At 39.6% G+C, this 22,252-nt stretch overlaps 1 protein-coding gene across 1 annotated transcript in view; it reads left to right on the top strand.

Annotated features, from left to right (window-relative positions):
* Ptpn13 (protein tyrosine phosphatase non-receptor type 13) overlaps positions 1 to 22,252 on the top strand; it is a 163,526-nt gene that overhangs the window by 90,465 nt on the left and 50,809 nt on the right. Inside the window, exons 11-20 of the mRNA XM_051198176.1 lie at positions 1,599 to 1,673; positions 1,782 to 1,956; positions 2,782 to 2,935; positions 4,545 to 4,683; positions 5,495 to 5,647; positions 7,385 to 7,567; positions 10,562 to 10,724; positions 14,970 to 15,384; positions 15,522 to 15,616; positions 17,352 to 17,408. Of these exons, the coding sequence (XP_051054133.1) occupies positions 1,599 to 1,673; positions 1,782 to 1,956; positions 2,782 to 2,935; positions 4,545 to 4,683; positions 5,495 to 5,647; positions 7,385 to 7,567; positions 10,562 to 10,724; positions 14,970 to 15,384; positions 15,522 to 15,616; positions 17,352 to 17,408 (1,609 nt within the window). The remainder of the gene's footprint in view (positions 1 to 1,598; positions 1,674 to 1,781; positions 1,957 to 2,781; positions 2,936 to 4,544; positions 4,684 to 5,494; positions 5,648 to 7,384; positions 7,568 to 10,561; positions 10,725 to 14,969; positions 15,385 to 15,521; positions 15,617 to 17,351; positions 17,409 to 22,252) is intronic.

The raw sequence follows: 22,252 nt of genomic DNA, 5'->3' as shown, positions 1-22,252 counted from the left end.
AAACATGAGTGACATATACATTATTCTTTATTCAGAGTAACAGGAAGTTACTTTTAATAGTAAGAAATTCATTCTCAGGATTTTGGCACAGATGGTCTTTTTTTGGAAAATTTTATCATCATCATTTTATGTATGGATGTTTTGCTTGCATATATGTCTGTACACTGCATGCAAGTCTGGTGCCTGTAGAGGACAAAATAACACATCAAATCCCCTAGAACTGGAATTACAGGGGTTACAAGCTGCCATGTGGATGCGGGGAACTGAGCTTCAGTCCTCCCAAAGGGCAGCCTGAGCTCCCTGCTGCTGAACCGTCTCCAGCCCTAAGTAGGATCTTCTTTATAATCTAGAACATTGCATTAGCTCCAAGCCTTGGGTCCTCTTACTACAATGTTCAAAGCAGGAAATGAGCAGCTCCATCTCACATTTTGAAGGGGGAGAGGATGGTTCCTCTGTTTGCAATATTTTTCTTTGATCACTAGACTTTTTTTTTTTTTTTTAAGTGTACATTGTTCTGCCTACATGTATGCTTGCAGGCCAGAAGAGGTCACCAGATCTCATTACAGATGTTGTGAGCCATCGTGCACTGGGAATTGAACTTCGAACCTCTGGAAGAGCAGCCAGTGCTCTTAACCTCTGAGCTATCTCTCCAGCCCAGCACTAGACCTTTAATACATTTTTTTTATAAACAAGCATTGAATTTAAGCTTCCTTCTCAAGAAGTATTATAACATTTCATTGCCCTGATCTTTTATATGTAGAATTGATTTCTAAGACACTGTAGAGTTCCAAAGTTTTTAGAGTGATAGTAAAATATAACTGGATGTACTATAAGTTAAATGGAAGAAATTTAATGAAATTTTACTAGTTAACTATTCTAACTAAACAAGTATCAAATGAAGGGAGAAGCTGGAAGTCATACACTATACTTTGGGCTTCAAATGTGATAATTTTGTACATGCATGACAAACACACACATGTATCTTTTTTGTAAGCCCTAGTGCAAGACCAGGTTGGTAGGAAAGAGTGCTTATAACAAAATGGCACCCATATGTTTACCTTATTGGTTGATGAATAAAAACTCTTGGCCAATGAGGCTGGAAGATAGGTATGTCTAGGAGACAAGGAGAATTCTGGGAGGTGTAGGCAAAGAGCAGTCGTGATGTGATCCCCAGAGGAGAGGACATGAGTCAGGTGCTCTCTGGTAAGAAAAGACCATGGGGAAATACATAGATTTGTAGCTGTGGGTTAATAATTAAGACAGAACTAGCCAATAAGAAACCCTAGCCATCAGCCAACAGCTTTATAACTAATATAGCGTCTGTATGTTCATTTGGGGCTGAGGTGGCTGCGGGACCAGGGTGGTGAGAAAGAGTGCTCCTAACACTTTAGTTTCAGACAGCCACATCAATGCATAAAGCATTGCTGCATTTCTATTCTAAGCAAATCCAATGTTCTCCAATGAAGCTTCCTATGTCTGTTATGTAGCACCTCATTGTGATGTGTGATTTTTTTTTTTTTACTCTTATACTGTTTTCCTTTTAAAGAAAGACTAGGATAAATAGTAAAAATTATTTATTGTGTTTATGTCACTTGCAGAATTTCTTTGGCCCCGAGTTTGTGAAGATGACAATTGAGCCATTTATTTCTCTGGATTTGCCACGTTCTATTCTTGTAAGTAGTAAAGCTGCTTTAGAAGATAAGATGAATTGTTCTCAAAAAGCAAGTCTAAATGTTATAAATGCTTCTCTTAATAAACACTGCCTTTTTCCCCAATGATAGAACAAGAAGGGGAAGAATGAGGACCAGCGGAGAAAAGTGAACATAATGCTCCTGAGTGGGCAGAGACTGGAGCTCACCTGTGACACCAAGACCATATGCAAGGATGTCTTCGATATGGTCGTGGCTCACATTGGCTTAGTGGAGCATCATTTGTTTGCTCTAGCTACCCTCAAAGGTAACTACATGTTTTAATTCACAGTTCAGAATGGGAATCTGGCCTCAAGATGACCTTGCGTACCTTCCCCTGCTGAGCCTCGTTTGTGGAAGGAGAAATTAAATAGGTAGATCATCGATGACAAACAGAAGGGAGTTAGCAAGTTTCCCTCTTGTGAGTCTCCTCCTGTATCCATGGAGAGCTTTTTAAGTGCTTGGTCTCTAAAAATGACAGTTCATTCTGTAGAATGACCCATTAAGTGTACAACTAGTACTTTTTTTGATCCTGGTTTACAGTTAGACAGAGTGACCCCAGAGGGTAGGAATGGCTAGTACCTAGCTCTAGGACTTATTCACCCTCCCTCTGACTAACTAGATAATATTGTTTACTGAAAGATAGTTTTGAGACAGAATTTCTCTTTATTTCCTAAACATTCTGTACAAATCAGATTTGTGGAATCATCATTCAGTTAGTAGATAGTTGCTAATATTTATAGACACACTGTGATGTGATGCTTGCCTCCCAGCATGTTTCATGTCCATTTATTTTGTCATTTGATTTTTACAACAACCCTATAATGCAGGAGCCACCAATATCCTGATCTTTCAGATAGGGAAATTGATGTCCAGAGTGGAACAGTAATTTACTCACAAAGGCAGTAAATGATGTGACCAGGAGCCAAGTCCAGGTCTGTCTGACTTTGCCCTGGTTTTGAAAAGACTGATGCACACTGAACCCAGCCATAGGCAGCGCTCAGAGCCCCACTGTGCCTCTGACAGTAAATGAAGACATCAAAAGGAAAGAAAACTTGGTGCTTTCTGAATGCCTTTCTCATTCTGTTTTCAGAGAATGAATATTTCTTTGTTGATCCTGACTTAAAATTAACCAAAGTGGCCCCCGAGGGATGGAAAGAAGAACCAAAGAAAAAGGGCAAAGCCGCTGTGGATTTTACTTTGTTTTTCCGAATTAAATTTTTCATGGATGATGTTAGCTTGATACAGTGAGTGCACAAGGGTTTCTTTTTCGCTCTTTCTGGCCCCACTCTGCTGACCTCTTTAACCTGCTGGCACTGAACCCCTTAATAAGGATCCACGACAGTTTCTTCTTCATTTAAAAGAGATGCACTGGTCCCTCTCTGTCCATGTTTTTGCTGCCATGATTTCAGTTACGGGTGCTCATTCTCGATGAGAAAATACTCTGGGAAGTTTCATCACCAGACAGTTTTCATTCATCGTAAGTTATGTGTAGTTCTGAGTGTTTTGATGAAATCTGTGTCACCCTTTTACACCTTGTGTAGGGCATGAGCTGTCCCTTCATCCTGTGTACCCATGCCATGTACACCTTCTGCCTATTGTTGCTCAATGGTGTCATGTAATCAGATCAGGTGTGGTAGCATTGCAGTGCTTGTGTTCATGTCATCACTACTCACAGATGGTTCCAAATCATGAGCGTGGTGACTGCAGCCCTGGCAGGCCAACGGGCTGTACTGTGTTGCTTTTAAGCAGGCAGGTAAAAGCTCTTGACATCATAAGGAAACAAGACACTGTGTGGCTGCTAAGATCTCTGTCGTCTATGCTTAATCTCTTACTGCACCTAAGTTAGCCTTTATCCTGTTTGTGTATGCTTAGGAAAATACAAATTATGGCTTCTGGCTTCCATTCCCTACAAATGAAGGGCAATGTCAGTATTGCCCTTAAATGATTTCTTTCTTGTTTTTTATTGAAAAATGAACAAACAAACAAAACAATACATTTCAGTCATACTTTTCCCTCCCCTAGCTCATCCCAGATCCATCCCACCAACTCAACTCCACATTGTTTTGCTCTTTAAAAAAAGAATGCAAACAAAATACATACACATATCAAAACAGAAAACAAAATATGTAAATGACCAATTTTTTAAAAAAGCCCAAACAAAGCAAAAATGAAACAGAAAATCTACAAATATGCCATTGAGTTGGTTTCCTGTTGGCCATCTGCTTTGGGCAAGTGCCTACTCTGAAGCATATGATTATAATCCCCAGTGATACTCTATTGGAGAAAGCCATTTTTTTCCTGTGCAAGCGTATATCAATTGCAGATAGCTCCTTAGTTAATGGTGGGGGCCTGAGTCTACGCACCCCTCTTGGCACTCAAACCCTGTCTGGTTTGGACCTGTGCATGCCTTGTGCATGCTACCAGTGTCTGTGAGTTCATGCATGCAACAGCCCTATTGTGTATGTATGACACTGTTTCCTTGGAGTCATGCACCCTAGAATCTTTATACCTCCTTTCCACATTGCACCCTGAGACTGAGGGGAGAGTTTGATGTAAAAAAAAAAAAAAAAAAAAAAAAAAAAAAATCCCATGTAGGACTGAGTGCTCCAGAGTCTCTCACTCTCCGCACACTGTCCATCTGTGGGCCTTTATGTTAGTTTCCACCTATTTCAAGAAGAAGCTTCTCTGATGATGGACAGACAAGGCACTGGTCCACCACACAGTTCCTTGAATGCCTTAGAAAAGCTTAATGGCAGTCTGAATTTGAAATGTTGGAAACTGCCTATATTCAAAGTCATCCCAAGGTTCAACATCAAAAGTCAAGGTGTCTGTGTGCATCTGTGTTTTTAACAGACACAACCTGACCTGCCATCAATATTACCTTCAGCTGCGGAAAGACATTCTGGAGGAGAGGATGCACTGCGACGATGATGCATCCCTACTGCTTGCATCCTTAGCGCTCCAGGCAGAATATGGAGATTACCAACCAGAGGTGGGATTGGTTTTCTCTTCTGAGACTGATTTTGTATTGGTAGATTTGTGTCTTTACTACATGTGTTTTGTTTTGCTTTGCTTTGTTTTTGGGGATCAAAACCAGGGCATGCTGAACAAGCATTTCCCACTGAGTTACATCCACAGCTTTGACATCTTTCTTCTTACCTTTAGCAAAATCATGTTATGTGATGGTTTTTTTTTTTTTTTTAAACTCCTTTGGTTCCTTAAAGTGCCCTAGTTCACCACAAACCCTCCCCATCCCATACTTTGTGTCTATACAATCGTATAGTGTGAGGTTTATTTTTCTATTTAAAATTGTCTTCTCTTAGAGGTTAGGGCTATCTAGCTCCAAGCCCTCCTTCTCGTGTGTTCTGGGGAATAAAGAAAGAGACTATGTAGAGGAGGTATTGGTGAAGCATGGGCTGGAGGACTCTACCTTCCACACAGATCCACACAGTGATGGGCTGGGAACCTGGCAGAGGTCACTGTATGAAAAACTGTGTTTAATGCTTCATGTTCCCAAATGAAAGAGACCTAAGAGGAAACAGGTGACAAGAGACTGCCACCCTAGCAGAACCCTTCGTCATTGCATTGCCCCTTAACTGTCATGATGAAAGACCCTCAAACATCTCCTGAAACTTGCCCATCAGTCTAGTTGTTGTGCTTCCCTGAGGAAGAGAGAGAGATGCATTCTGCAGAGAAGTAGAAGCATCCCATCTCCTGGCAAGAACTTTACGGCAGGAAGAGGAGGCTTCACACCGTGAAAGGCAAGTGAAACAAACGGCTTACCACAGCATCCTTCCTCCTAGGTCCATGGTGTGTCCTACTTTCGCCTGGAGCATTATCTGCCTGCCAGAGTGATGGAGAAACTTGACCTATCCTATATTAAAGAGGAGTTACCCAAGTTGCATAACACGTATGCAGGAGCCTCTGAAAAGGAGACAGAGCTCGAGTTCTTAAAGGTAAGCATGCAAGTGATAAGCAGTGCCACATGTTCAACATGAGCAAGAGTTGGAGGACGCATCTAAAAGTTAGGTGGCAATAAATATCTGGCCCTTCGAAGCCTCTGGGTGATCCCTGCCTAAAACTGCAGCAGTGTAATTCTCATTTTTGAAAGAGAAAATGAGGCTCAAGGAAAACATTATATTTCATGATGAGTAGCACCGTGAGGGACAAAACTCTCACTTGAACCCGTATCTACTTGGCTATTAATTGTAGGATGTCTTTATCCTATCCCATACTCTCAAAAACAAAGCTATATCATAAAGAAGAGAAAGTGAATTTGATGACTGAGTAGATGTGAGATGCAAGTTCAAGTTTACCATTGTTTTTAAGCTGGGAGTCAGTCCTTGTACTAGATGGTAATTCATGTAGATGCCAAGATGCAGAAAAGTGGCCTATAGGTTGTCATCATCAGGTCCCTATTAGCCTGCAAATAAAGTGCATTTATGATAGCAAAGGTAGGACTTAAGTAAGCTTTCAATATAATAAACTTCTCTATTGACAAAAGAATATTGTCATGTTGCTGCAGCCCAGGAAGAATAAACCTTCTGTTTGCTGGTCCGTAGTGTAGAGAGCTGGGCCCCTCGGCTCTACAAACACCTAAGAAGAGTCTTAATTCATTGATTCTAGGCATCCTTAAAGTAGGATGGACAGTAAGAAAGCCAAATTGAATCATTTTGTTTGAGTCACATTTAAAGTCAATTTGGGAACTCCGTTTTCCATAGCCATTGTGTTCAGTGCTTGCAGGAGCTAAATTTGAGCCTCCCTGCAAGCAGCACAGGTCCTGTTCCCCCTCATGACCACCCCTGTTCTTTTCCGCCTTTTTCATCTCAACCCTTAGGATAGCTGAGAAATGATGGATACAGCATTAGGATCCTTAACAATGGCTCTATATTTTTTAAAATATTATTCATGTGTGCACTTGTGCGTGTATGTGCACGCTCACATGAGTGCAGGTCTCCATGGAAAGGACAGGTGTCAGAGCCTCTGGAGCTGGTGTTAAGACTGTTGTGAGTCACTTATGGGTGCTGGGAACCAAACTCAGGTCTTCTGCAAGACCGTATGTGATCTTAACCACTGAGCCATCTCTCTAGCCCCGGCATCATAATTTTAATTGTCTTTCCTAATTACATATTTTACTGACCATTTTATTTTCCATTCATATAATTTCTCTTTTGATGTGTATACATAAACCTTTTTCAACCTCATTCACATCTGATTGTGTCTTAATAAAATACATTTTCACTATGTATTATAGATACTGATCATTTGTTGGGTGCATGCCTTACATATACTTGTCTCTCAATTTGTGTTTGTCTTATATCTTGTCACTGACTTCTCATGACCAAGTTTTTAATTGTTACTGCCACGATTTCTTGTTCCTTCTTTGTAGTAAACTTGCTGATTCTTTTGATGTTTTCCTTGTCCCATCTAAGTACTCTTGGCCTGACCAATCTTACAAAGTTTTTCAAGTGTGAGGAGGATCTCCGCTCCCATATTTAGGCCTGTGATGCATTTTGGGTTTGTTTTCACATACCGCATAAAGTCAGTATTGGGAATATTCTTTTGGAATGTGGATCCCAAATGTTGTAGCAGCTTGCTGAGAAACTTGACTATGACACTGAGTACATTGGACCCAGCCAGTTCTTCCCCATACACCACAGCTAATGGAAATACCACTCTGTTTGTTCCAACAGGTCTGCCAGAGGCTGACAGAATACGGAGTTCATTTCCACCGGGTGCACCCTGAAAAAAAGTCACAAACAGGAATACTGCTTGGAGTCTGTTCCAAAGGTGTGCTTGTGTTTGAAGTTCACAATGGAGTGCGCACCTTGGTCCTTCGCTTTCCATGGAGGGAAACCAAAAAGATTTCCTTTTCAGTACGTCCATTTTAACTGCTTTCATTATATTTTAACTGGTGTAATCAATTTTAATTGTAACATATTTACTGACTTTCCTTAGTAAACTTTAGTACTACTTAAAGCCCTGCTTTCCTTTTTAGTTATTGGTGGTTTTACTGAGAATTTATTTGTTTCTGTCTTTTTGGTTTTTTTTCCAAAGCATGGATGCATTCTTGACTAGTTATATGGTAAGTTAACTTGAGTTAAATTACAACCCACTTGAACTTTCTGTTCTATGAAAACTTACTGAAATATCCCTAATATTTTTAAGATAATGATCGCCCTTCTAACAAACCCTGTCATGCTCAAGAGTGGACCTCTCATAGCTCCTGTTATGTTAGTCTCAGACATCCAGGCACCCCTGAATTTAATAGATTAGTTCCAGTTTTAGATTTTAATGTCTACTCTTAGACATTAGAAAGATTCTAGACATTAGAAAAGTAATTTTTGTTTTCTTGTTGTTGTGGTTGCTTTTGAAGACAGGGTTTCTCTGTGTATGTAATCCTCAATGTCCTGAAACTCATTTTGTAGACCAGGCTGGCCTCGAACTCAGAGATCTGCCTACCTTTGCCTCCCAAATGCTGGGATTAAAGGCATGTGCTGCCACCACCACCTGCCTTAGAAAAGTGACTTTTAGGAAAATAGCCTGTTTAAAAAGAGCTCTAAAAGCATGTCCTGATTTTGACTGTAGCATATCTGAACACTGACACATCCTCTGGCAAGCCTCAGAGATGAACAAAAGTATGTTTATTTTTTTTTTTTTCTAATAGTCTGTGAGGATACTGCTATTTGGGTTGACATATGTTCTCACCAAAACAATGCCCATAAGAATGTTATGATGGATTCTGAAGAAAGCTCAACCCAGGCACCTCCAAGTCAGCCCTAGCCCTGGTGGTTAGTCTCTCCTGTGAAATCTGGAGGCCCACTGAGATTATCAGATAATAATTCATCCTTTCAAGAAAGCCCAGCCTACCCTCATCTTCCCCAAAGCACTGAAACCAGGAAATTACCTGGGTTTAATTTAATTTATTCAAGTGGAAACTTAAGTAGAGCAAATATTTGAAGGAAACTTAGGTGACTGGTTCCATCTACCCATCTCTGCTCTCTCCAGAGTTCCCTGGGTGCATATCCCATCCCTTCAAACCACTATCAGAATCACACCTTCTTCTAATCTGTCTCAAGCCAGCACAGTGTCTGTAATATCACTTTCCATAATTGCTCTGGACCTATGACTCACCACTGGTGGGCTTTTGTGATGCTAGGCCTGCAGCTTTTTTTGATGATTCTTCCTTTGGTATTAACACTTGATCACTAGATTTACAGATGTGCATTTTAGTGTCTTTGCCAACTACTTAACAGTTACTTACATTTGTTAGGGAAAAAATACGTAACTACCTGAAGAGTTACTAGGTATGCCTATAGACAAGATTCTGGTTTGATGTTACTATATTTTTAACTTATTCTAAAACTTGATGGGTTTCCTTTTTAACAAAGAGAAATTAGGTTCTGTCCCAGAGATATCAGCAGCAATATCTGCACAGAATTTAAGAACATTTCTCTATTTTATCACATTTATTATAATTTATTTCTCTTTTTGCACTCTGTTTATGGTATTTTCACATTGTTTTCTCATTATAAAGATCTTTAATGTAAATTTATGTAAGAAATATCTATTTATACATCAATAAGGCCAGCTTTTGTGAGCATAAGAGGCTTAGGGAACACTCACTATAACTTTGAGCTCCTATTAAATTGGGCTTTTCTATGCCTATTTCTGTGTTTTGAAATAAAGATCATTGAGACTAATTTGCATAGCAGGTAATAGTGGAATACAATTGAACTGCATGTAAGTGCCTTGGCTCTGTTGGATGCACCAGGGACCATTTATAAGCCTTAGCACAGGCCACGATTTCTGGGAAACTCTCTTTCATAAGATATATCTTTCAAAAAACAGTGGCTAAATAAAACTGATTTATTCTTTCCCTACTTTTTTTGAATTTGGTAAAAATACCCATCTCCAAATACTGAAGTATTCAGTGTCTCAAGTAATATCATCTGGTATCACTATATTGACATATTTTCTATTTTTTTTTAATCCTCCTCCTCACCTCCTGGCTTTTTGTCTGAGATGCCATGTGATCACACTGCCAAGATTAGTCTTGAGTTCCTAGACTCAGGTGACCCTCTTGCCCCATCCTACCATGTACTTGGGAACACAGAGATACCACCCCTGCCCATCTATCTATATTTTCCTTAACTTTCCAAATCTATCATCCCGGCCTTTATACCACCCAAACTCTCCTTATGAATTAAAACTCTTACCATTGCTGTTAAACTTTGAAATTTCTTTCAACTCTTCTTTACTCATGGAGTAGAATTCACAGTTCTAATCTTTTTTTATTAACATTTGTAAACAATCCCATCAAGTCAACTATAAATATTATTACTTTTAAAAATTATTTCAATCTGAGAGGAGCATGTCCAAATATATATTTCCCTGAATACTGTCTTATGTAACCCTGGGTACTTTATTTGCTTTTATTTCATGTGTGAGTGTTACTTCCCACATGACTGACTGTACTTGCTGTGCACTATGCCTGTGGAGGCCCGAGAAAGGTGTCAACTCCCCTAAACTGGGTTATACCTAAGTACTGACTGTGAAAGCCTGGGTCCTCTAGATGCTCTTAACCCCTGGGTAACTTTCTAAATTTCCCTTGATGAATGGAGTACATAGAAGCTACAATTGCTGAAAGCGGCAGTTAATACCAATTTATTTTTCAAATTTGTTTGGATATAGGAGTATAGTTCTTATATTTATATTTATGTGTATATATGGTATCAGTTAAAAGTCACTTATACGTAATAGTTGAAAACATAACTATCTCTACTTACTGATTACAAGTCAAAATATTTGGTCCTATAAAAGTCCCAGGAAAACTTCCTACTTACAGATACCTCTCATTACTATTATAGAAAAAGAAAATCACATTACAGAACACATCAGATGGAATCAAGCATGCCTTCCTGACGGACAGCGGAAAGGCATGCCAGTACCTGCTGCACCTCTGCTCCTCCCAGCACAAGTTCCAGCTGCAGATGAGGGCTCGGCAGAGCAACCAAGATGCCCAAGACATTGGTGAGTACAAGTGGGCACTGTCACATGACTCCAGGGGATGGGCATGGTTTTTGCCACGATTTTTAAAAAAAACTCAGAAGCTGTTCAAGATGAAAAGTTACCGGGTTTCTCTTTGCTAAAAGTCTGAATGAAATCAGCTCTCTGTTCCCTTGGAAAGCAGCACCGCAGACAAGCATGGACTCTTCAGAAGTATTTAAAAGGCTTAACCATGCTTTAGTTTACAACTATGAAATGATAGATACAAGTTTCTCTTAACTATCTGATTTCATGTGTATGGGTGTTTTGCCTGAATGTGTATGTCTACCACAGAGCCCACAGAAGCCAGAAGAGGCTCCCTCTGGAACTACAGTTACAAGTGGTTTTAAACTACCCTCTGTGCTGGGAATCAAACCTCGGTCTTATGGAGCCACAGCTAATGCTCCTAACTGCTGGGTCATCCCTTAGATCTTAATAGATTCTATCATGTGGGGTCCAGAGCTCTGAGCTCTGGAGAGGTGGGTGGTAGTTGACTTAGGTTTGAAGGACAAATGCTAAATAGTTTGGAAGTTAGTGTGGGAAAGAAGATACTGACAAGGACAATGGCACCCCTACAGTGAAGTCAAGCCTTTGAATGGTAGATTTTCCACCTACCAGTCTTATTTGATCATCCCTGCCTTGAGACATTGAAAAGTAACCATAGCAACCAGGACAATGGGTTTTCAGCTGCAGAAACAGTAAAGCTCTGGACAGAAATCTGCCCTTCAGAGGTGAAGTAGTGAAAGCCACTTCTGCACAACCACATGTTGAGATTTAAATGGTTTGAAGTCACTTCTTTCTGATAAATTCCTAAGACCTGAGTGGACCACTCTGGAGGTTGTGAGTGAAAGTTCAATGACATATTCTGGTGGCCCCGTGTGTCTAAATTCTCTTCTGGAATTTTCATGCTGAAGTCTTAGAAAGTTTTTCCTCTAGTATGGCCTGGGCATGGCAGCTCTAAGATGTTTCTCCACTCTTGGGGTGTAAGTGGAGGCCATGGGTTCTCAGGGCTTATGTGAGCCTGCAGAGTCTTTGGAAGTGGGAGCCCTAGGACCTGCATTCACTCAACTTTCTCCCATATAATTTTTAATATATGGTACCCATGGCTTTTACCACTTTACCTTTTATTTTCATACTTTGCTTTGCTTTTATATGTTTTTAATGCACAGTGATGCACCAAACCTATTAAAGGTGTCAACATTCCTTCCTGGATCAGTGTTCAGTACAAACCAGCACTGAACAATGAGAGAGCATATGTTTTTATACATGATAGAGTAGGGAGACTCAGAAGATAAGAATGTGAAGATAGTCCTCTCTCTCCAGTGTTTCACTAGACATGTCTCTAATTTTGAAGTTTTAAAAGTTTGGAATATCTACAAACATACAAGAAGATGCAAATGAGGGGTGGGATCTAACTCTAAAGAGAACCTGTTATGTCTCCTCTTTGCCTCACTTGTGGACAAGTGATTTCACACTATTCACAGTGTTCCAACTGAGACCTGTCAAACAAAGCCAAGCACTGGGTTTCTACTTGGAATGTCTGTTCACACTCAAAGTATCAGCTCTTGGAGCATTTTGGATTTTATATTTTCACATTAAGGAAATGCCTGACCTATAGTCATGCACGATTCTCAGTAAAAACTGCTGATGTGCTCTGGCACACTGCAAAAGCTCTCTGTCTTAGTCCCCGCATCTGTGAAATCATTGTCACAGTGGTAATCTATATATCAAAAGGGCGTTGAACAGTACAGACTAACCCATACCTGTAGAGCACTGTAAGCGTGTGTGGCAGGCAGGGTTGAGGACTTAGAACTAAATGGGAATGTGCCTGTCTAGCACACATGAGGTCCTGGGTTCGGTCCTCCCCTCTGCTGTGTCAACTTCTTCCTACCACTAATCACAGTGGTGGCACGGCTAGCACTCACAGTAATAGTGGCTAGCAGACACTACTACTGTCCCTCTGCCTCGTGCTTCTGTACCACGTAGTTTATACCACGCAGTAGCAGCAGGTTGTGTGTGAGTGACCTTAGGAAAGAAACCAAATTTTCAGAGTCTCCTTTTCTGTCTCCAGTTCCAGACTTCAAATAGCAAGATACCCTTGAACTCACAGAGAAAACACTCCAAGATGGTATTGCCTATATATGCTTTCCCATATTTTATAAAACTCTGAAAGGAATTATGTCCTTCTTCGAATTGGTTTAGAAGTAGCCATGCACTTATTTACCTGCCTAAACTAAACAAGTGAAAATTACCAGTATAATCCACAGGATGTAGGTAAGCTAAGAATGCTAATTCTATAAAGAATCCTAAAAGTCATTAAGTCCTGGTTTTCCTAATAAGGAAATAGGTTCAGAGTAAAAGTGTCCCTCCCCCTAATTAGATAATGGTAAGAATCCTGTGTGGTGTATAGTGTTGGTCTCCTCACTCCTTGCAAGAGTTTACATATAGCTAGCTTTCATGGAATGAAGAAATACAGCATTTATTTAGCACTTACCATTAAGTAGTAAGTACAAGGGAATAGCATAGTAAATAGAGTCTGTCTTGAAAAGAACCTTCGGGAAAGTAAACATCATGAGGAAATACAGATTGCTGAAGAGACTGAGCAGGTACAAACACAGATTAGAAGGAGCAGCTGCAGGCTGTGTGTGAAGCCAGCAAGGCTGTAAGTGTAAGGTGCAAACATAACACTGTTGTTAGACTACAGCTCCACTGTTGATGTTTGCTGAACTGTGTTCCAGGTAAAGGCAGTGGGGTCAATGAGATCAGCAGATGGTTATACTAGTATCCTATGGCTCCGTGGTAGGCCAGGACACAAAACCTATTGAACTAATCGCCCTTATTGCTGCCAGTTTTGGGTGTGGAAGTGTTTGCTGTCATTGAATTGATGGTTTACTTCTTAAAGAGTCCTGTCATAGTAAAAGAGACTAGAAATAATGTTATCCACTGCAGTTTAAAAAAAAAAAAAAAAAACCTGTAGATTAAGTTGAAGATGATTCTGGGAATTCTTGGGTACAGACAAAAATCTTGACTTCCACTTTTGTCATAGAAAAGGACCTCTGCTTCCGGTAATAGTGAGGCATGCTAATTCAAGGTTCATTCTGATGCATGAATATTATTAATGTTCTCAGAAATAGAAGATAAGTGAATCTAAGTCAGTAATCACAACATTTTCTTCTTAAAAGGAAGTTTTCCAGCTATTTGATATACTTGTCATACTTTACTACAAATAGAGTAAACCCCTATTTTGCCAGTTACAGTGTGACCCAGAAAATGATTTGTGATATGGATTGCCTAATTCACAAACAACAAAATCATGTGAAGCTCTGTCCCTAGGTATTGTATGCATATGACACAGTGATTTTGCTAATAGCTTCAAATGCCAAAATACTGCAGTGAGGATGTAGAATAACCAACGGCTTGGCCTAAAGTATGTCTAAATTTAACTTCTAGAAGCAGGCTTTTGATCTTCATTTATTAGTAAACAAAATTTATATATAGACAATCCCATGCTTATAGACACAAAAAGGGAAGAAGACTGGGGCCCCTTTGACTGTCCCTCACTCTGATACCTCGTTATTTCGTAAAGTGGAGATGGGAATAGTAGCATGAAAATTTGCCCTAAAGGCATTTGGTTTATAATGGCATTATTGAGCTACAACATATACAACATACAATTGTGGTGTGTTCATCTCACTGGTTTTTTTTTTTTTTTTTTTTTTTTTTTTGTATGTGTGTGTGTCCACGGAGTGTTATGCCATGTTCTCAATCTGTAGTAAGCTTTTTAAAAATACAGTAATAATCAAGGACTTCTGGGGAAAGCTCTCCTCTGCAAAGCTGATTTTTTCAGACATGGTCTCACCAACCCTTCTCCCCATTCTTAGTTTGCTGATATTTCAGCAGAAAAACTACGGGGGTAAAAAAATTCCATTGTCAGTGTGGAAAGCCATGACGAATTTGGAGTGTACACGTGTAAGTCACAAACATCACAAGATGAAAGAGAGTTAGTAGGTGAAGCAAGAAATGCTTAGGAAAAAGATTGAGTGGTGTATACAAGCCAGGACCCTTTAACAACTTTCCAAAACCCTCAGTTGCCAGCTTTGAAAGCTCCCAGCTAATGCTGGCAGTTGCGATTATTAAAACCTGCATGCTGTGTTTTGCCTATTAAAATGACTCTTCTCGTAAAAGTTCTGCAGTGTTTCCATCGTGTAAAGCAATCCTATTTCCTTGTAGAGAGAGCTTCGTTTAGGAGCCTGAACCTGCAAGCAGAGTCTGTTAGAGGATTTAATATGGGCCGCGCAATCAGCACTGGCAGCCTGGCCAGCAGCACCCTCAACAAGCTTGCCGTCCGACCCCTGTCAGTTCAAGCTGAGATTCTGAAGAGGCTCTCCTGCTCAGAGCTGTCGCTTTACCAGCCATTGCAAAACAGTTCAAAAGAGAAGAATGACAAAGCTTCATGGGAGGAAAAGCCTAGAGGGATGAGTAAATCTTATCATGACCTCAGTCAGGCCTCTCTCTATCCTCATCGGAAACAGGTCATTAACATGGAGTCCCTACCACCAGCCTTTGCAGAGTTGGTGGGAAAACCAATGTACCCGATGGCAAGATCTGACACAGAGTCATTGGCAGGACTCACAAAGCTTAATAAGTAAGGACATGATTGACTAACCGAAAGTAGATACTTGTAAATTCCCCATTTCATGCATTTGTGTTTGTTTAGACATTTTATTATTTTTGCCATATTCCATTGACACTTCCCCTCCTGCCTTCCTTTTCCCTCTTTAGTTCAAAGTCTGTTGCCAGTTTAAATAGAAGCCCTGAAAGGAGGAAACATGAATCAGACTCATCCATTGAAGACCCTGGTCAAGCCTATGTTGTAGGTCAGCACTACCAAGCTTTACTTTCTTCTCCCATAGCTCGTGTGCCTAGTGAAGTTAACAGAACTGTGTTAACTACCAGCCTGTTGCTGGGGATTCTAATTCTAAGTCAATGCTTAAAATGCCTCAAGTAAAAGTCAATCCCTGATTGAACTTGGGACTGCATCATGACAGTACTGCTTAGCTTCCTCTTGGTCCCTAGAGAGTACCTGGGCCTTGTACAAGCTTGGCATTGCTTTCCTTTGCCTTCTTCCTACCAGCCTGTGTGAGCGGGCTCTGATGGTGCTGTGTCTTCTTTTTGAAGAATAAATTTAGGTTTCTTTTAGCTTAAAAGAATTGGAATAGCCTCTAAAACCTTAGATAACTTTATGAAAAGTTTGTTTTTCTTTCTTTCTTTTTTTTTTTTTTTTTTTTTTTTTTTTCATTTTTGAGATTTTACCAACTTGTTCTTCAGGCCAATTAATTTCCTGAGTCATGAAATTGTATGACTCTGGGGTAGTAGTGTACTCCTATAATCCCAGCATGGAAGGGGACTGAGGTCATTTGAGTTCAAAGCCAACATAGCAAGACCCTGTCCCCATTAAAGGGGTGTATATGAAAGTGTACCTGCACATGTTGCTTGTGGGTATACCTGGGCATCACCATACGCTGAATAGTGCTTTGCCTTGTGCATCTTGAAAGGGAAATCCGGTTAAGCCTTCATCAAAAAGAGTAGATATTTGAGCCCAGAAAACTAAACTACTGTTCAGAATGTGAGCAGTTGAAGAGTAAAAGAGAATTCCGCTCCTATTGTATGATCAAACTCTTCTTATTTCTCTCCTTCAACCCAGAGTTATCCCTAACTACCTGATGTTAAAACTTATTTTTTCATTTTGTAGTTGGACTAGGGTATGTGAAATAAATGAAGTCATAGGAGAACACTACATTGTAGTTGATACATATTTATGAATGGAGGTGTTCACATCTTTCAGAGGTTACACTATCATCGATAGAAACTGAATCAGTGATAAGACTGAAGCAAATAAAAGGCAAGATTTTATCCCCCAGGATAAACCTATATTGAAAATTAGAGTAAGAGAGATTGGAGTCACATTTTAGGAAATGGTATTCCAAGTGTGTTTACATAAAATGAGATCTCATGAGCTCTAAGATTATCCTCTTTGGAAGGCTTCATTCTCCATGAAAAACCTGTGCTAACAAGAGAGCCATAGCTGTCCCATTACAACGCCTGATTAGCCTGCTGTGGGCGTGTGTGGTATATATTCCCAGCACTTGTAAAGAGGAAGCAGAAGGGCAAGCACTTAGGTAGTATGTTAGGCTAGCCTAGGCTATGTAGGATCATAAATAAAATAAACATATAAGAACTATTTATTTTCTGATTTTTAAAAAAATTTTATTCATTCTCATTGAATATTACATTTTCTTTTAACATTTGAACAAGTGTTTTTGAAACTCATTTCATTATTAATATTTCATGTTTGCTATATCCCACTGTCATTGTCAGAAACAACACATTTGAGCTTAAATATATGACCCAAAACAAGTAAATATGCTTAGTTGTTATTGAGAAATAAAAAGTATACCCTATGTCATAAGAGATTTCTCTCAGTGTAAATCAAAGAAAATATCACTGCCTTAGTGTTTAGGATTTTTGTGGAGCTTTCAGGGAAAAAAAAAATTTACTTCTGTAGTCTCTGGCCATTTTATAAAATGTCTAATAATTTAATTTATACCACAGGAATGACTTTGCCTAGTTCTGGAAAATCTTCATCCCAAGTACCCTTTAAAGACAATGGTAGGTTTACAAAATGTTTTCCCTAATTCCATCATATCCTTCCTCTTTTCTTGTACCTTACATAATGATTTGGACTTAAGTGTGGAGACTTTATTCCATGCCAAGAATTTAGGCCTCTGTCACAGTTAGAGAAGTGCAGTTTTCCCAGCATCGTGACAGTGTGATGGGACCTGTGGTTTTCGCTGTTGCTGGTAAAGGAAGTGGGAGGTTTGGAAAGGACAGGACGTTGCTTGGAAGGCTAAGACAGTGGTGTGGGTCCCAGGTAATGTTGAGGTGATTTGAAGGGGATGCTGTTGTTTTTTAAGTACTATGGAGTTGTATTCAAGACCTCTCAGGAGGATTTTCTCAGAGAAAACAATAGAGGCGAGCATTTCAGATGAAGGGCACACTCTAATTAGAGACATTGACACACACAAACACAACAGCAGGGCTGATGATGCAGTGTGCAGGACAGCATGACCTTGGACACACAGAGGGAACAGTTTTGACCGTTTTCCTGAATAGTGGGAGCAGAACTCAAGAATAAATTTGAATCTTCTCAACTTAGGCATCAAGGAAAAAGCTGTAGGAAGATAGCCAGCTGTGGACAGTGACTTGAGTCTATACTCAAACTGTTTATAATTTAGACTGAAAATGTTTATATCTTGCTTGATCTTTCTAAAAAGTTTTGTGGGTAGGAAACAATACTACATTATTATCTACATATATATGTGTATGTATATATGTGTGTGCGTGTATGATTTACTTTGCTCCAGCTCTTACCCTTAAATCCTGAAAGCTGAAATATCAAAAGCTTCTGAGAAACAAGCAGGTTGGCGATGAAAGTTAATGATGGCATTGAGGCTGGAGGCTCAACTGTTAGACTTGTTCTTACAGAGGACCTGGATTTGGTTCCCAGCACCCACAAGGCAGCTCACAAAGGCACCTGTCCTCTTATACCAATACCCACAGACAGATAGGCACACAGCACATAATTTAAAATAATAAATAATGATGGCTCTAAGTTTAATGCTAATTTTCTTGATAGTAAAGACAAAAAGGAAACTAAGAAGTAAGGTCAAACCATATAGAATTGGTGCTTTTGTAGGCTAAAACTTCATGCACATATTTCATTCTCCAATAGAAATAAACTTTCCACTTATTCAAGAGAATAAAATTGTGTTGGGGTAAAAATGTTTCAAAACTTATAAGTCTAGACGCTGTCTTACATACTCATGGAGAATGAAGAAGGGGAGGGGTATTTCTCACCTCTATTACAAATCCTCAGAAAAGCTGAAGACATCCTGGGAGTCTAACTAAACAACCATAAACATGGACAGGCCTCCTCTCTAGGGTCAGAACACAGACTGTTTACATGGAATGAGTTTTGATCACCTGTATAGTTCACATTATTTCACTCCTAACATATCCATGGTGGTAATAATATGGATTAAAAGTTAATAAGACTTTATATTACTTCAAGTTCTGTCCCCACAATACCCCCTCTCTGGTGGGTGTTAATGCTATTTCCTTTCCACAAATGAGAAATCAGAGATCAGCTCTACAGCGTGCAGAACTGGAGATCAGTGAGTCATGATCTGAATGCAGACTGTTTCCAGAGAACAGGCTCTGATCCACTCTTCAGACCCCTGTTGGCCTGACACTGCCTATTAGAAACAGGGCACTGTCCTCCTAAGCTTTGGAAAGGGCTTTGTTGATAATTGCTCTATAATGATAGCACACACATGTTTTGAATTAAATTCTGACAGACAAGAATATAAGTCTATATCAACTATCCATGACTATAGACTTCAGAATTTTTTCTCCTTAAATTTTTATAAGCCTTGTCTTGCCAGCTAGCCATAACAGAAGGGCCAGTCACCTGCCTACAGAGGGACCCAGTCCCTCTGTAGTTTTATTTTTTTTTTTTTTTATTTAAGAATTCCTTTTGAACCTGCCCAACTAAATGGGATGAAATGGTTGAGAATTAAGTTTTTGTCTCGTCAGTAGTGATGCACACCTTCAATCCCAGCATTTGGGAGGCAAAGGCAGGTGTATCTCTTGAGTTCAAGGTCAGCCTCGTCTACAGAGTGAGTTCCAGGACAGCCAGTGCTATGTAATAGAGAGGTCCTGTCTCAAAAAAAAAAAAAATTTAAAGAAATAAGAGTTCAGAGTAACACAGGACCTGAGATTGACTTTATCCTGTTTTAATGCTAATTATCATTTTATGGCCATTCTCTAATTACAGTGTTCAATGATAAATAAAATCCTTTGATACACTGCTCTGTCCAGTCAGATTTCAAGGGCCATTGTGATGTCAAATGCTAGTCTTCCTGTTAGTAAGATTCAGTTAAAAAACCTGAAAAACCAAACCTTATACTCAAAAATAAAAGTCCAAAGTGCCCTGAAAAAACTGAGCAGACAGGAAAACTCACTGGATGCATAAGAAGTTGACTGAGGAATGGAAGGAACTTAAGTGTTTATCTCACTGAGCCTTTACAATCTGTGCATTGTGTGTGTCCAAATAGATAATATGTAACTGTCTTAAATAATATGTGCTGATGCAGAAATTAAAGAGTGTATTTTCCCACCATAGTGGATAGCAGATTAAATAGTATCACAGAGCTGGGTGTGCTAGTACATACCTTGAATCCCAGCACTTGGGAGACACTGGGGGTGCACAAAATATACAAAACAAAACAAAAATAGCACAACAATTAAGAGAACCTGTTTTTATACCAATATGGTGCCACCGACCCATTAGCCCCAAGATTTTAATTAGGTCTCTTCCCTGGGATAATATTACACAAAGCATCCTCTCTCAAGAGTCTTCCACTCAGTCAACTGAGGCTGCCTGATATGGCTCAGGGGTAGTCTACAAATTAATAATAATAATAATAATAATAATAATAATAATACTGTTTCACATGCTTTGAAAGCAGTTGAAATACTACTCCACTTAATAAAATCCTATTGTTTCTTGAAGAGTTCATCTCCAGCCTTATCAGAAGAGAGTCATGCTGTCTTAAGATAATTGAACTCGTCACTATGAGTATTCTAACTGAAGACTGTGTAGCTTCCACAGGAACTTCTGAGGCCAGCAGGCCCTCATGCAAAGGCTTATACACAGTCCTGTCAGTGTTCCCCAGGTGACTGGGTATAGCACAGGCATGCTTTACTCAAAGAACTGAAAATTTCAAGTTAAGATTCTTTACTTTCAAATAGTTGGGGGGGAAAATGTTGCATTTACAATGCATGTTAGTAGGAAACAAAAATTATTTTGATGATATAATAAGTCCCCCTTATTCATGCATTCATTCATGCTTGTTTCCAAATAGTTAAAATGACCTAGTGTCTGCCTCACAACCTCACCAGCCCTCTTGGTTGAATAGAATTGCAGACAGGTAACTGTTTACATAGACATATGCTCAGAAATTCCTCCCAGTTAAGGAAGAAAACAGAAATGAAAAAGGTATTTTCAATATTTGCTGTGTACAGAGAACTGAAGGAGAAACCACACTCAGCTTGTACTTTGCTGAAGTGTTAGTCCTGCACAGGTGGCCCTGCTTTCCCCACTGATCTGTCACTGTATACAACACTACAGCTGAGCAAAGAAGATTTGGAAGGGGGCAGGGAGCAGAGTGTCCTTGCTTTTCTACTCAAGTATTCATTCAACTCCTGCTGACCAGTCTTAACTCTGTCCCCAGTCTCTGTCATCACCTGTGGCTCCTACTCAGGAGCATTCTATCCTGCTTCCTTGACTTGGTCACCTTCTTTATACCCAGCAGGGAGAAGCTGTCAAGGCTGTCACAGCTTCCTAGGACTGCTCTGTAGGCCTGACACCTACTTTTGGAATGCAGCCATTTGGTTGACATGATTTCCCTTTTATTATAAAAGGGTTTTTTTTTTTTCCCTGATAGTATTAGTAGCAGTCTGTTTTGTGCTAAAGCTAGAGCTTGGCTTTCTCACACATGCTATACTAGCTAGCAGGTTTCATATCCATTGCTTTGCTTTATATTCCCAAAAATGCCGAACGATGTATGCTGATAGGAAAGTTGCTCAGTAAGTATTGAAGGATAGTAAAATAACCAAAAAGTGCTAAAGTCACAGTCAAGAATCTTAGAATAAGCAAGCTCTGTTGCTTCTAATGAGGGAGAGAGGTGTGCATGTGTATACACACGCGCACAGGCGCGTGCAGACACATACACACACACACACACACACACACACACACACTCATTGGTGACTGGTCACACATGCCTCATAAGACCATTCATTACACTAGCAAGAGGCAGGGATACTCTCTATAAACCAGGTGGACCTTTACTTCACAGTTGTAAATAAAGTTCCATTTTAAACCCTTACAGGGTTACATGCCTTTTTATTCTTAAGCTACAATAAACAGGAGAATAACCTGGGAGCCTTCATTTCCCCTAGGCCGATTGTCATCTTATCCTGTCTGTACTGCCAGGAGATTTGCTTTTGTGCTAACTGTATGCATTTGGACTTACCAAGTACCATAGAACACTGAATGTCATCAGTTTCTAAATCTCCAAATCCCTAAGCACCAAGAATTTAAACCTGAGAATTGGAGAGGCGGGAGGGTGGAAAATTCAAAGTGACTGTTATCATTTAATTGCTTTGCAGTATATTTTCATTATATCTGTGTTTTTTTTTCTTAACTCCTCAATTAAGTATTTTATTATTTCAGTTATTAGTGTGGCCTTGTTCTTGTTTGCTTTATTTTGTTTGTGGGTCTTGCTCTATATTTTTTATGATCATTCTAACCGAAAACCAAAGCTCATTGGCTAGTTCAGGAAAAAAAAAAAAAAAAAGAGAATTGAGGATGTTTAGAGAGCTCCTCG

This window comes from Phodopus roborovskii, unplaced genomic scaffold (assembly GCF_943737965.1).
Source record: "Phodopus roborovskii unplaced genomic scaffold, PHOROB, whole genome shotgun sequence".
Lineage (NCBI taxonomy): Eukaryota > Metazoa > Chordata > Mammalia > Rodentia > Cricetidae > Phodopus > Phodopus roborovskii.
The sequence above is the reverse complement of the archived record's forward strand: the minus strand, read 5'-3'. Positions and strand labels throughout refer to the sequence as shown.